General features: G+C 49.6%; 1 protein-coding gene across 1 annotated transcript; it reads left to right on the top strand.

Moving 5' to 3' along the window:
* The first annotated feature begins 1,512 nt into the window (after nucleotides 1-1,512).
* Nucleotides 1,513-2,941, top strand: PRLHR (prolactin releasing hormone receptor). The gene has a single exon (XM_042909086.1). It carries the CDS (start codon nucleotides 1,513-1,515, stop codon nucleotides 2,623-2,625), a length of 1,113 nt encoding a protein of 370 aa, XP_042765020.1. The 3' UTR covers nucleotides 2,626-2,941.
* Nucleotides 2,942-16,014: the final 13,073 nt, after the last annotated feature.

Below are 16,014 nucleotides of genomic sequence, written 5' to 3'. Positions count from 1 at the left end.
TGCCTACTTACTGTCCTGGGAGAATCTGGCAGATAGGGGTAAGTCATGGTAGCTGAGAAAGAAAGAGCAAAAAGGGTGAGTAGGGGGGTTGTGGGGGCCAAGAATTGAACTGTGCCTGTGTAGGGTAACTGGCATGAGGGCAGCATTTTCTGACCTAGGGAGGTAAAAGCGTCGTCATTGGCACTAAGTTGGTGACCCATAGCAGGAGCACGTCACCACCTTCCCACCCCCAGAGACGCCAGTTTATCTGCCCCCCCCCCCCCTACTGTTCTCGGAGTCGGCAGCCCCGGTCCAGGAAGCAGGCAGCGAGGCTCTTAGAACCAGGCTAGGTCCCTTCTCTGAAAGCGCTGCACCCAGAGAGGGGCGGGAACTCCTTAATTGTCCTCTCCCGGGGACCCACGCGTCACCCCGCAGCATGCCGCGGGAGCTGTCCGCTGTTCTGAACTCTTGCTCCGGCTTGGCCGGATTCGCGGCTCTCCTGGCGCGCCGCAATCTAAGGGAAGGGCTCAGTGGGTCCCGGGAAGGGCAAAGGCCGGAAGGTCTGCGGCAAGCTCCATCCAGGCTTTAAGTTTTATTTTATTTTTTAATTTTATTTTCAGGCTCTAAAATTTAAATCTCCGCACGAACCTTCTACCCACTCTAGCCCAGACTCTAAGCAGGATCCAGCTCTTAAGGACCTCTTCACATCCTGTGGTGTTGCTCAATCCCTCACTCCACTTCTTCCCCTGCGCCTTCGCTGTTGAAACTACACCAGGTCGTAGCTCCTGCGAGCCTAGCGCTAGACGCCGCTCCTCTCTCCTCGTCCACTTCACCCTCCTCCGGAGCAGGACTCTCCCCAGGCGCAGCAAGCTCCTGCAGTCAAGATTCTCCCTCGTGCCTCGGACCCAGGTTTGCCGGCCCCTCCTTCCTTTTCTGTTTCCACCCTCTCCACTGTCCTTCTCTCTAGTTGTCTAAGCACCGAGTCGGGTGGTGCGCGCTCCGCCCCCATTTTCCATACAAGGGAGCGCTGGAGGGGGGGCGGGGCGGAGGGGAGGCGCTCCGGGTCCCTCTCAAAAACTGCGAGCCCACTGGGAACTCCTGAATCCGTTCAGCTCCGGCGGAGAAGCGAGAAGCCTGCGTTGCCGTCGTGGGCTGAGGACAGCTAGGGGACAGCCGGGATTCGGCCCCTCCCTCCCCGTAGCGTTTTCCCGCCCGCCCAGCCCCACTCGCCAGGTAGGACCATGCTCCAGGGTCTGACCTGCGTGGACCGTGAAGGCTCTAAATTGAGTAGGAGGCGTTTAAATAATCTGTACATATGTGACCTAGCATAGATTTATTTTTACATAGGGGGGATGACCGCACTTTTGGTTGTTGTTGTTGATTTATTTTGGCCAGTTATTCTACAGGGAGTATTTGGGTAATTGAGGTGGGGGAGGGAGGCACGAATGGTGTAGGAGGGGGTGGATGGACAATGGGAGGGGGTGGATGGACAATGGGAAGTGACAGACTTTGATTCTCTTTGGACAGGTGGCTATGGCCTCACTGCCGACTCAGGGTCCCCCGGTCCCTGACTTAGTTTCTGGGTTGCCACCGGCAGCCTCAACTCCTGCCAACCAGAGCACAGAGGCCTCGGCGGACAATGGGTCGGTGACTGGCCCAGGCTCTCAGGCTGTCACGCCTTTCCAAAGCCTGCAGCTGGTGCATCAGCTGAAAGGGCTGATCGTGCTGCTCTACAGCATCGTGGTGGTCGTGGGGCTGGTGGGCAACTGCCTGCTGGTGTTGGTGATCGCGCGGGTGCGTCGGCTACACAACGTGACCAACTTCCTCATCGGCAACCTGGCCTTGTCCGACGTGCTCATGTGCACGGCCTGCGTGCCGCTCACGCTGGCCTACGCTTTCGAGCCACGCGGCTGGGTGTTCGGCGGCGGCCTGTGCCACCTTGTCTTCTTCCTGCAGCCCGTCACCGTCTACGTGTCGGTGTTCACTCTCACCACCATCGCGGTGGACCGCTACGTCGTGCTGGTGCACCCGCTGCGCAGGCGCATCTCGCTGCGCCTCAGCGCCTATGCGGTGCTGGCCATCTGGGCGCTGTCCGCGGTGCTGGCGCTGCCGGCCGCCATGCACACGTACCACGTCGAGCTCAAGCCGCACCGTGTGCGCCTCTGCGAGGAATTCTGGGGGTCTCAGGAGCGCCAGCGCCAGCTCTATGCTTGGGGGCTGCTTCTCGTCACCTACCTGCTCCCCCTGCTGGTCATCCTCCTGTCTTACGTCCGAGTGTCGGTGAAACTACGGAACCGCGTGGTGCCAGGCTGCGTGACCCAGAGCCAGGCCGACTGGGACCGTGCGCGCCGCCGCCGCACCTTCTGTCTGCTGGTGGTGGTCGTGGTGGTGTTCGCCGTGTGCTGGCTGCCGCTGCACGTCTTCAACCTGCTGCGGGACCTCGACCCGCAAGCCATCGACCCTTACGCCTTTGGGTTAGTGCAGCTGCTCTGCCACTGGCTCGCCATGAGCTCGGCTTGCTACAACCCCTTCATTTACGCCTGGCTGCACGACAGCTTCCGTGAGGAGCTGCGCAAGCTCTTGCTTGCCTGGCCCCGCAAGATCGTGCCCCACGGCCAGAGCATGACAGTCAGCGTGGTCATCTGATGCCACTGCACCGGGCCTTGGCTGGGGACCTCCATGTCCACTAGTCTCCGAGGGTGCCCACCTGAGGCCGGACTGGAGAGCTTATCCCCAGCGCCAGAGCAAATCCAATAGGTGACCAAACTTCCAGCCTAGCCCTCTTGTCCAGCTGTCTTGCTTTGTCCTTGTGTCTTTGTAAAATGTTGAGTGGGCTTTGGAGGGAGTCTTGTGCTTTGCTTGAAAGAGGCCAAGGAGAGGTGAGAGGATTTATTATTTCCTCCCTATGCCCTGAATGCCAAACAAAGCCCTTTCTCCTGGTTCATAACAGTATTTCAGAACCGTGGCTGTCTTCCTCGCTTTCCCTTCTGCTTGCTCAATGGTGAGATGAAGGAACAATGGGGTTGGGATTTCAAATGGCTGCGTTGGGGTTGGTGAGGCTTTTTCCGGTTGCCTTTTAAAAAGGACTCAACTGAGCTAGAATACCTGATGTTGCTTAGTCAGTTTGAACCCATTAATTCCTAGGATTCCAGGGAAGTATGACAAGTCTGTATCTGGGATTTCAGCATTTCCTGAATAAGATCATTACACACCAAAAGGGTTTCACTTTTAATTTCACTTGAATCCATAGCGCAAAAACACTTAGAAACCACCTTTTGATAGCAAGATCTTCTGAAAGGTGGTTTCTAAGTGTTTTCCCTCCTCTTTGTCACCTAACTTCTATCTGAAACTGATAAGATGAATTAGTCAATGAAGAGATAAATAGGGATAAAGAAGAAAAGGTCCAGATCACTTAACGAGGCATATGACTGAGGACAGACATCTATCTGGGTGTATGTTTGTGTATACACACCCAGTCTTTGCTACAAGGCAGGAACACAGATATTTGATTTTCTGAATACTCAATGTAAACCATGTTCGATAGCATTCTCTAACTGCTCAGTTGCAACAGATCAACAGCTGTCATCTGATTGCTCAGCACCTGCTCTGTGGTGACACACTTGGAACACAATCAACCCAGGATACAAGGATGGGGAGACATTTACTTAAGGCCAGAACAGAAAAATAAACCGCCACCAGACCACCATCAAATACTTAATTCTTTCCAGGGTTAGAGGGACAAGTGAAGACTGTTGGGCCATGATACCAGGCTGACAACCCTCGTCTTAGCCTCCTGAGGATTCTGTAAATGAGGACAAGTACCCTGGACAAGGATCTTCACGTTGATGTTGGAGCAGTGACTGGACAGTGAGGGTGGGAGTTTTGTGAAGTGATGCGTGCTATCCACCTGCCAGATCAGCCCCCGTGGCACATAGGACAGGAACTAGTGCAGGAACTGCAGCAACTCAGTTATCATCTCTAAGACTCCAGTACTGCCCTAGCTCACTATACAGTAGAATCAAGCTCTCTCCTTAGCTTACTCTCTGAAATGGGCTCATTCATTCATTAAAGTGTGCCCTGAAAGGAAGGGAAAGAGGAGAAAGGCTTGGGGGTGACAAGGATTAAGTCCCATTACTCCAATGCCAGCAGCCATGATGGAAGAGGAAGTATTTATGGTTGGGTTAGTTAGCAATATGAGTCTTTAGTAGTTATGTGGCTAGACCTTTCCCAGCATGGGGGAAGGCAGGAAAAGTCTGGCTTGGGAGACAGGATAGGCAGGTTAACTTGGGAGATGCAGGTTACCTTTAGCAATGGCATAAATATTTTCAGCTTCATCTGTGGATGTGGAGAACAAAGCCTATGTCACTCCCTGTTCCACATGAGCTCATTCCCCAGGGATCCCAGAGACTGGCTCCTGTGGTTCACAGCTCCATTACTTGGGAGGCTCAAGGCCAAACAGGCATTTCATGTTTCCTCAGAGCATTCTTTTGATGGGAATGCATCTAGAATGGAGGGGATGGGGGAAAGGATGGGATTCGTTGGGGAGGGATCTGGTTAATTGTACTTCCTTTTTTAAAAAAAAAAATCTTCAAATTTATTTATTTATTTATTTTGAGAGAAATCGAGAGAGTGAGCAGGGGAGGGACAGAGAGAGAAAATCCCCAGCAGGCTCCACGCTCTCAGTGCAGAGCCCGACATGGGGCTCGAACTCACAAACTGAGATCATGACCTGAGCTGAAACCACGTGTCAGATGCTTAACTGACTGAGCCACCCAGGCACCCCCACTTAATTGTACTTTCTTTGTTGGAATGTTTAAATCACTGTTCTCAGCCTTGGCTGCTCCTAGAATCAGTTGGAGCGCTTCCAAAAAACACCAGTGCTGAGGCCCTATCCCCAGAGAGTCCAATTGATTAGAGATGGAGCCTGGGCATCAGCATTTTTTTCAAAGCACTTCAGGTGACTGTAATGTGCATCCAAGGTTAAGCCCCTTAAGAATTATTGTCTTTCTAATGAATCTCAGAAACATCTGAATGAAGCTTTGATTGTACCTGCCAAAGGTATTAAAAATTTGGAGTTGAATTCTGGCAGGGGGTCCTATGCTACAGATGGGGAATAATACTCCTCTAGCTTTCAGACAGTATCCAATGAATCGCACAGAGGCAAATCCTTATAATAAGAATATATAAGTATTCATTCAGGTTTCCTTACAAATCTCCTATACGTAAGGCAGTGAGCGTATGCATCCAGTTTTGTTTAAGTATCATGATTCAACTCTAGATCATTTGCATTATAAAGTTATACACCATGAATTATTCCAAATCCTGGTTTCCAGGGTGTTCAAAAAATTGAAGTGTTCTCTGATTAGCTTGACGTAAGTCTACATCAACTGTGAGAAGAAAGTGTCCTCATTAATTACTAGAAAAGCTGCCACCTGTTTCTATGCCTACAACTTAAGTTAAAAACTTTAACATTTACATGGACTTTATGGAGAGCCTAAAGAGGCTGGAGAATTATGCCGTGTTTATAAACATCTTTACAAATTATCCAAATTGGCTACTGAATAGCAACTAATTAATTCTTACCCTATCTGGAATCTATTTGGGACTAGTTTGACTATAAAGCAAACTGACTTTATAGAAAATCTCTCAGGAGGCACCTGGGTGGCTCAGCTGGTGAAGCGTCCGGCTTCGGTTCAGGTCATGATCTCATGGCTTGTGAGTTCGAGCCCTGCGTCGGGCTCTGTGCTGACCGCTCAGAGACTGGAGCCTGCTTTGGATTCTGTATCTCCCTCTCTCTCTGACCCTCCCCTGCTCACATTCTGTCTCTCTCTCTCAAAAATAAACATTAAAAAGTGAAAAAAAAAAACACTCTCAGAAGTGAGTCCTATAGAAATCCACTTAGCGTTGAAGTAGAAAATTTTATTTGATATAACTTAGTCAATACCACGCATCCAGTCCTCCTCCTGCAAGGAATCATACAGGCCATAAAGCTGGGAGCAGAGGCAGGCGGGTAATTAGCAGCAGCCCATTCTGAGGCTGATGGGAGGTTCTGTAATTCTCTTTGCGAGCATTGTCACCGGGCCTCACTTTTGGCAGCCCATCAATAGATTTATCTCACTAAATCAGCTGGGGAGTGTTTCAATATGCATTGGCAACGGTCACCTGGAATAGCAACTGTGAGAGATGCTAAGGTAACAATATCCCGATTGATGTAACCTTCCTGAATTTTTGTTCTTGTGGATCATCAGCCTGTTCTACTGGTGGTGCTAAGTTCCAGGTTTCTCGGGTTGGCTAGTTAACCCGTCTCTGTCCTGTGGCTTGCATGTCTGAACATTTAGTAGTGTTGCAAATGCAAGGCATGGGGCTGACATCAAGGGGACCCAGGCAAGGGTACAGCTAGATCTGAGAGCGAACCCAGGGTCTATCCCCCACCGACAAGCGGCCAGGAGCACCTTTGTTCCCCAAAGCAGATCTTCCATGGATTTCCCTCCATTTGCTGATGTCTTTGTTGCGTAAGACGCATGTGTGACTGACTTACTGTATGAAGCTCTTCAGTCTGGGGCTTGCACTGTGTTTGATACATTGTGGGTGCTCAATAAATATCAAATTAGTACCATCTCCAGTTACGAAACCTCGGGATGGCCAGGGTCACAGTGAAAATAAATCACGTCAAGGAAAACACGCTACTCAACCCAGATTTGTCAATTCTAGCTAATTCCAGGAATGAACTGTTCATTTGGGGTCTTCTGTGACCCCTTGGTCCAAATCTCAGTAATGACAGCATTTTAATCCATGGCACCAAGCTCTCTGCTCTCCAAAACTGCATGTGCCTAAGTTGACAGGTCTATCAAAGGGAGAGTAGAGAATTTCATGATTAATTTCTATATTCATCATTAATCTGGATCATTAAAGGTTAACATTTTATTATCCACTGACACACATCACTTCAGAAATTTAAAAACACCCAACACATGGGTCTGTAAGTCAAATTTGATCACCCAGATTCCAAAATGTTCATGACAGAGTCATGAAGATGATTTTCTGACACTTCTAAAATAAGACTTAAAAATGCATTTATGGACACCTTTCCAGCGATCCATTTATTTTGCAAAGTGAGATAAACTCTAAACAGATGTTGGACGTGTGAAATATTTCTTTGGATGGATGGGTGTTGCAGACTTGATATGTTGAAAGACTGCATTCTCAGTCAGTCTTTGCAAGTAGAAAGCCTTGTTTTGAAAATTGAGTTTTAACAGATTTCGTATCTTTTCCCCCTGCTTTCCAACTCAATTCCTCTTCATTTCCTGCTCTTTATTTCTCTATTCAGCCCCTTTTCTGCTATTTCCCCATATTAACTATAATATACCTCTGATCTGAAGCTCTGTCCACTCCCATGGAGAGGAGGTGGTGGGATTCAAGCATCCACCTTCTGGCGGGTTGGTGGGTTCGTATAAGGTGAATCGTGTGGGAGAGATACTCTGGGTAATTCTGTTGCAGACGCTTCATCACATCAGCGGAGGGTTGTTCATTACATTTCCTGCCCACTGTGGGGTCTTGGAGCTCACACAATTGATCGTTTCTCAGATAAGCTCCAGGCAGAAGTGGACAACAGGATTTTGCACAGGATCTCCAGCTGGGCCCTTAATGTGGTAAATCTCACAGAGAGCTCTCAAGAGGGACCTAACAATGAAAGGTCACATGTGTTTCATTTTGATGTTTGGGTCTGGAGCAAGAAAAGCTGAGCCAGAAAAAGCAAAGGGCAGTCTCCTCTTTTAAGTATTCCTTGCCTCCCTCCCTCAGCTCTCAAAAAACCCTCTTCCTGACTTGCTGATGACTAAATCCCACAGTCCCAGGACTCATCTCCTCCTTCTGGAGTGACATCTAAAGATGAATGGAAAGCTACTCCCTCCCTCCTACCCCCATTCACTCAGTATCTCCAGGTAATGAAAAAAAAAAAATCCTTTTGAGCTGGAAAAATCAAATACAAATTTCAGGCCCCAGCTCTAGGTTAGAAGTCAGGCGCTGGGCTTCTTCCCTAGCCCGGAACACCACAGTCACCCTTGGGTCTTTATCCTAGGAGGATGGCCCCGGCACCTGGGGAGGGGGTGCAGGGCTGCAGCATAGCATGCCCTGGGGCGGTCAGGTTGGTGGCCTGGCCTTGCGGGGGGGTGGAGCCACTGTGTGGGGCAAGTGCTTCCCAGGCCCCATCTGCACTGCAGATGCTGGGGCACACTGACCTCCTCATTTTCACAAAAAAGACCCAAGCACAGGCACAGGTGGAAAACGAGAGCACATGTAAGTGCCTTCAACGGCCATAACGGTTTCTTTAGAACAAGTCTCTTTATTCCTATTTCCTTCTACCCTAGTCTCCTCCAGCAAAGCCCCCTTTCTTTCTGTGATATAACTGCAGAGCTTGGGGCATTTTCATATCAACATGACTTTCTGGGAGATGGAAACCTTCTTAAGGGCCTCTTCTGAGACTGATAATAAGCAATTGTCATCACATGCAGCTGAGCCAAAGCCTCAAGACCTGGCCAAAGCACAGGTCCTTCTGCCTGACCGACCCGCGGGAAATTGGGCTCCAGCAGGACACCCAAGGGCCTGTCGTCTCGCACATCAGGTGGGGTCTGTGAGCTGCACCAGCACATCCGTGGGCTGCACTAGTGCCATCCACCCTGGCAAGGGTGGATTGGCTCGGGGGGACCAGGTGAGTGTCCGTGGCCTGGCTGCTGGGGTCCTTCTTTCTCCCACCCCACGGGGGTGCTTTCAGAGGCTCAGAGGCAGTCACCAGCAACTCCCTCTGTATCCGCATGGGCAGCAGCACGCAGTCCCTGCACCATGGGACTAACTTCTGGCCCTCTACCACCGGCTCCTGTGCCGCTGACCTTGGCCTAGGTCCCCAAATTCCAGCGCTGGGTGCCCAGCACCTTCCTGTGCTACCTCGTGGTCCTCCTGCAGACAAGTGATCACGCAGTGTCTGGGTTTCGGCTTCCTGGTCTCGCGGTGGATCTCCATCGGAGTTCGTGGCCGCTCTGCAGCGGAGCCACGCGCTGGGGGCGCTCACGGGGCCGCGCGCCTCTGTTGCAGACCCCGTGGTGGCCAACAGCGCCGGACCTACACCACGGGCCTGCCATGGTCGACGCCGTGGTGGCCTCCCTGTCGCCTCTCGTAGCGTCTCACCGTCCTCCCAGCCCCTCGGTGCGCAAGGCCCGGACCGGCCACCGCGCGCCCCCAGGCGGAGCGCGGGCTCACTGCAGCTGTTCGTCCCGGTCGCCTGCGGCGTCCCTCGCCCCTGTTCTCAGCCTCGGAGCGTCTTTCACCCGCACCAGAGCTGGGCGGGAGCCTCACCCCCGACGCTTTTTCAGTGTCCTGCAACTGCTCTGCCCCTGGCACCATTCGCACCCGCGCCAACCCCATGCTCTCCAGTTCTTGCCCAACTCCGGGTGTTGTCTTCGGTCTCCATCGTCTGCCTCTCACTCTTCTACTCCCCGAAGCAGGGGAGGCCAAGGCCATGCCCTGCATCTCGTCCCCGCCCCGACTCCGTTGCTTTCTCCGCGCCCCAGCCCCTGGACACAGCGGCGTGCGCTGCCTGAAGCGGGGCGCGTATGGATGGGGACGCTGCAGGGCAGGGGGTCTAGGCGCCCGGGAGCTTCTGCGCTCCTGCTCCCGCCGGCCCAGTGAGGTGCATTCGAGGTTCTTCCTGAGGTTTCGGCATTGGTGAGGAGCATGGATAGGATGCACTCAGGCAGTCCTTGGGCAGCAACTCTTGCCCTGGGCAGCTGTCCAGCCCAGGTATGGAGAAGGCATACTTTGGGGCTTCTCTCCACGGCAGGTTCTGGTGCCTTGTTCTAAGTGATCCACACTTAGTTTCTTAGGTAACTCTTGATCACTGTGGAAACATCTGGTTTCCAAGGAAGAAACCTGGAGTGTCCGTGTGGCTGAGCCCTTGACTGCAGGGCAAGCAGGCGGGCATCGGCAGTTGGTTGGGTGGTTGGCGGGGGCCGGGGGGGGGGGGTTTCAGGGTGCTGCTTGGAGAGCGCTAGGCTCCCCATCCTGCTTCCGACATGATTGTGTCACTTGAGTCGATTGCCTATTTCCTGCACATCATCTCTAAGTGGGAAGTAACAGGAAATCACTTAAATTGTGTATATATTGGGGACTCCAGTGATCCCATCCTTCCTGCTGGTGGAAATAGTGGGAACTGGGGCTGGGGGTGGGGGGTAGTGCAAAGAGGGAGGAAGCTGATTCGCAGGGCCAGAGGAGAAGTTGGACCTGGGTGGCCTCTCCAGTGGCTCACCTGGAGCAGTGAGTTTGGTGGTTTTTCCTGGGTAAGCCAGCAGGGCAGCTCCCGGCTAGGTCTTCCTGTTGGGAGCTGAGGTTCACAACCTGCCAGAACACACTTCATGTTTGTGTAGAAGAGATGAGGTCAGCTGGTGGAATAAAGCTAGCCCAGGGGAAAAAAAATCACCTGTTGGCCCACCGCTCTAGGAAGTTGCTGATCTAAAGCTAGGCTTCTTGCTGAATAAAGGACCTCTGGCATTTAGATTGTTTTTAAATATTCATTTATTTTTGATGGGGGGGGGGCAGAGAGAGACACAGAATCCGAAGCAGGCTCCAGGCTCTGAGCTATCAGCACAGAGCCCGACACAGGGCTTGAACCCATGAACTGTGAGATCATGACCCTAACTGACTGAGCCACCCAGGCGTCCCTAGATTTTTTTTTTTTAATTACAAAATCAACAAATCTTTTACTTTAAAAGACTGATAGGTGAAAATTTCCCACTCATCTCTCCTAGGGGTTATTAATAGTTTGTGCTTGGGGCACCTGGGTGGCTCAGTTGGTTGAGCATGTGACATTGGCTCAGGTCACGATCTCACAGTTTGTGAGCTTGAGCCCCGAGTTGGGCTTGCTGCTGTCGGTGCAGAGCCAGCTTCAGATCTTCTGTTCCCCTCTCTGCCTGTCCCTCCCCTGCTCCCGCTCACATGCTCCCTCTCAAAAAATGAATAACAAACATTAAAAAAAATGGTTTATGCTTTTGTTTCCAGACTCTACCAGGAGCACACATATATTCAGGATATATTTTACAACAATGGGATTAAACTGTACGTAATGATTTATAATTTACTCCCCCTCCCCTTAAAATTATAATTTTAAGGGGAGGGGGAGTAAATTATAAAACATTGGGACATAGGGATGGCCCTCATTTTAGGCTGAAGAGGAGTCTGTGGTCTGAATGTACCACTGTGTAGCCATTTTTCAGCCAGCAAGTGGCAGTGGTTGGAGAAATGATTCCAGGACTTAGAAGGGCTCCCAGAGCTCCGCAGGAATGCAGAGCAGTTTGAATTCACTGGAATCACAGGTATTGAGATGCTGCTCCTTTGTGGGGTGGGGGCAGGGTGAGGGGATGATTCTTTGTGGAGCCTTCCCATTGACTGATACCATCTGAGTGGGTTGTAGGAATCTTGGCTCCCAACACAAAGGCCTTGGCTGTTTCTCCTTGGCTCTTTCCAGACCCTGCTCATCACCTGATTGTGGCTGGTGCCACCCTGGCTGTTCCTTGGCAAACAATAGCTGGTGTTTACAGTGACACCCTGACAACCCAGGCTATGATTTTCCCAGGAGTTGGGAAAGGCGGGGGGGGGGGGGGGTCCCTCTTGTAGTGTTGAATCCACAAAAGTCAAAGGCCCGTGGGGAGTCAAGTACTTCACCCTTTTTGACCACAGGTGTTTCAACCAGGTCCTAACACAGTTGAGGAGGGTTTATTGATAAAGGGCCTGTTTACAAAGGGGAGGGTGAGGTATAGGGAAGTAGGAGGAATGTGGGTAACCAGCAGCCAGTGGAAGCAGAGTGGCTGTTACCATCCCTGATTTCAGGAACATCCCTGAGGACGGAGGGGAGAGTTTGCTGAAACTCCAAAGGCCAGAGTCATTGGGCGAAGACCATCTTGGAGGAGGGCTGGAGTCAGCCCAAGTGTCTCCACAGATTGGGAGCCAGGGAGAAGATGAGTTGACAAGAAACTGGAATACTGCTCAGACATGCCTGTCACAAAAGTGCTATATAAGGAAGTGCCACGCAAGTTCAGCGGAGGCGGAGATATTCACATTCGGCCTTCGTGATGGAAGAAGCCTTTGTGAATGAGGTGGCGTTTGAGCCAGACTTCGAAAGGTACCTAGGATTGTAAGCAACGGAGAGAATAATGGCAGGAAAGCATGCTATGGGCCAGGGAAGAGCGTTAGTAAAGGGACCCAGGTGGGAAAGGCTGATGTTGAGTGAAAGGTGCTAACTGCGCTTATAAGGATGATGAAAGATGGGTTGGCTGAAGCTAGAGCCAGGGAGATTCATATAATACCAGCAACATTCAGGGCGTCTGGGTGGTTCAGTTGGTTAGGTGTCCCACTCTTGGTTTTGGCTCAGGTCATGATCTCACTGTTCGTGACATCGAACCCTGTGTTGGGCTCTGCACTGAGCATGGAGCCTGCTTGGGATCCTCTCTCTCCCTGCCCCTCCCTCACTCTCTCTCTCTCAAAATAAATAAGTAAACATGAAAAAAATGATGTACTGCCAGCTATGTTTGTTGAATTCTTACTCTGTGCTGGGTACCTTCCATTACATCAATTATTTCCCAACTTAGGGAGTAGTTATTCTCATTATTCTTCTTAATTTACAGCTAGGCAACCAGACATTTAGGGAAGTCAAATAACTTGCTGAGGTGTCCCGGTTAGTAATTGGTGGAGCTGGGATCTGAATTCCAAAGCCTGCATCCCTATCCATGTAATATCCTAACTTGAATTTTTCAACCTAAGGAGTCTGGACTGTTTGGGAGGCAGTAGGGAGTCACTGAAGGTTTAGAATGAGTGGGAGATTAAAAAATGTACTCTAGGACGCAACACTGACAACAGGAAAAGTGTGGGTTAGGGAGAGACAGGAGGCAGAGAGATGAGTAAGAGAATCCTTAACATCATCTGGCGGAGGGAGAATAAGGATCAGAACTGGGGCGGTTCAAGTGAGAAGGGGGAAGAGACAACAGGTGAGAAAGGTTCTTGAGAGGAATTGACATCAGATCTCTGCATGTCTTCTCAGATCAGATGTTTCCTCTTTGCCCTATTTACATTAGGAAGAAAAGGTACAATATGGGATCTACACCATAGGCACTTCGTCCTTGCCTCAATCAGGAATGCTTTCTGTAGAAAGTAAGAGAATACCCAACTAACCAAAAGGATTAATCCTGAGGACCTTTATTGTCTGACTCAAAAAGAAGTCTGGAGGCAAGCAGTTTCCAGACTGGTCCTCAAACCTTTTACCCAGAAAGGACTTATGTCCCAACACAAAGTACTTAAAACATCACACAAGTCCTTCAGCAACAACCCCAAATGAAAATTTCTTGTTGGCCTCATTCCTTGCACCTCTTCCCCCTGGTGTTCAGTCTCCAAACTATTAAGTGATCAGCTTCTTTCCTTCAAGACTAGCGTCACATCTCGTTATTGCTTTCTTCTGGGGAGTCTCCTCAACTTAATCCTTTAGCGATTTGTGCTAGTTTGCTAGGGCTGTGTGTTAGTCAGTTCAGGCTGCCATAACAAAATACCAGAGACTGGGGGGCTTAGACAACATGAATTTATTTCTCACAGGTCTAGAGGTTGGAAGTTCAAGATCAAGGGGTCAGAAAATTTAGTTGTTTTGTTTTGTTTTGTTTTCCTGAGGCCTCTCTCCTTGACTTGCAGATGGCTGTCTTATACTGTGCCCTCACATGGCCTTTTCTGTGTGTGTATCCTTGGCATCTCTTTCTTTCCTTATAAGGACACCAGTCCTGGATTAAGATGTCACCCTTATGATCTCATTTAATTCTTTCTAAAGGCCCTGTCTCTGAATACAGTCATATTGGGTTAGGGCTTCAGCATACGAATTGAGGTAGGGGGCATAATTCAGTCCATAACACTCCCCAACTCCTACTTACCTTGGAGTTCTTCTGAACATATTAAAAAACTTTTCTGGGATGCTTGGGTGGCTCAGTGGGTTAAGCGTCCGACTTCAGCTCAGGTCATGATCTCACAGCTGGTGAGTTCGAGCCCCATGTCAGGCTCTGTGCTGACAGCTCAGAGCCTGGAGCCTGCTTCAGATTCTGTGTCTCCCTCTCTCTCTGACCCTCCCCCATTCATGCTTTGTTTCAAAAATAAATAGATGTTAAAAAACTTTTTTTTTAAGTAAGAAAAAAACCTTTTCTGGTTAACAATCTCTGAAACAGAGGTTAGCACGCAGCATGTTTCTTAAGGAGTTCTAAGGATCAACACCCTGTGGAAGGGGAGGGGATAATTGGTCAGAGAGAAGGTGAGTCGGTCAGTCAGTCATTGGATGTAGGTGGCCAAAGGAAGGAGGCATGGCCTTGAATGAGTTGGCTCTTTTCAAATGAGGGGATTCCTGGAGGAGCTGATAGTTGTTGACATGAAGCAGACCATTTAACACTGCCCACGAGTCCACATATGTTCTAACCAGGTAAACCCGACACACAGAGTGGCTGATCAGGTACACTGCCTGAAACTACACTCGAGCCTCTGTGGTCTTTTAAGGTTATTAGTGAAGGGGCTAGAATGCAGCCACCATCTATTTTTGACTTGTACCAACATACGGAACTGACCCACTGGTGAACATTAGCTGCTCACGGGGGATTCCCCTTGTGACCATAGGTGTGAGTCGATGGAAAGGTGCTGATGTAATTGTGCTGGGTGACCTGGGGGTCTGGTCCTGCCTGTGCTCAATTCCAAATGTATCCCTTTCATCTTGCTTATTTGGTCCAATTAGCACCATGTCAGCGGTAGTGAGCCAATGTGATTTGTTGGATGTTCAGCTGGTCAACCTCTTTGGACTCTATTATGATGGAGAGCAGGAAAGTTGGTCCTGGGACAGAACTATAAAACATATACTCAATGCAAACTGTTTCTGATTTTTTTCTTTTGTAGGAGAGGAAAGGAATGCATTTGCCTGATCAAAGGCTACATACCATGTACCTGGGACATGTTAATCTTTTCTAGCAAAGAGACCCTATCCAGCACAGCAGCTGGTGTGGGTGTGGCCACAGTTTCTCTGTGGTCTTTGACTGGAGTAGAACAGCTATTGCCTGAAAGTTATCTGTCTTGCTAAGCTTCTTTCCTGTGCCTGGCTAGAGAGCAAACTTGGGGGCATACGTTTTAATTTTGCTGTGTCTAGTGGTGTTTTGTGTTGCTAGTGTTTGTGGCCCAAGTCTGGGATATACTAGGTGGAAATACAACCCAGGGAACCTACCACTGGGTTGTTCTCTGGGTTCCAAGGTTCCTATTTGGTCCTTCCTTCTACTTTTCAGAATCTTATGTTTTCTTTACGTATACAGTGTCAGAAATTTTAATGGTACTTAGCAGGAGGAATAGGAAAAAGTACACCTATCTTCCTGGAAGTAGAAGTTCCAAGATAACGTTTCAAAGTGCACAAAACACATATGTTTACAAAGGAAACCAATTATATTAAAACGCAATTAAAGGAATATTTAAAAACTTACAATGGGGACGTATTCACATACCCATTTCTTTATTAATATAGTAAATAAAATATCTAGTGGTGGGTCTGATGGTCACAGTAACATTGAAACCTGATTTGCATAAGTGGTGCTGAGAGAATCTATCAGAGTTGAAGTGTGATGTGAAATGATCTGTGACTTCTGCTGGTGACAGGGTCACTGATGTCTCTAATTTGACTGTGTCTTTTTGCCTCCATTCATAATTGAGGGAAACGGCAGTTTTTTTGTGGTAGGTGAGTCAAAATGAAAGGTCAGTTATTTTCTGATCCCGGTTCATAGACCCACTGAATTCTTAACCTTGGTTAACAACCCAAGCTTCCAAGGGTAAAGTTGGAAATATTCTTAGCCTCAAGCCCAGAGCAGCAATAGCAAACCCTGTAAGCAGAGATTTCTGGAAGAGACTTAAAAAAAAAAAAAATCGTCTGAGACCAAAAGCCCCCAGCGGTCAATACGTAGGATGATCAGGCCAGGGCGGCCGAGAGCACGGCTGGAT

This window comes from Panthera leo, chromosome D2 (genome assembly GCF_018350215.1).
Source record: "Panthera leo isolate Ple1 chromosome D2, P.leo_Ple1_pat1.1, whole genome shotgun sequence".
In the NCBI taxonomy this organism is placed as follows: Eukaryota; Metazoa; Chordata; class Mammalia; order Carnivora; family Felidae; genus Panthera; species Panthera leo.
Note: the sequence above shows the minus strand (reverse complement) of the source record. Positions and strands in the feature narration are given on the sequence as shown.

What these genes read in the sequence shown, in the direction of transcription:
- PRLHR (XM_042909086.1), top strand. Translation starts at nt 1,513, where the DNA reads ATGGCCTCACTGCCGACTCAGGGTCCCCCGGTCCCTGACTTAGTTTCT.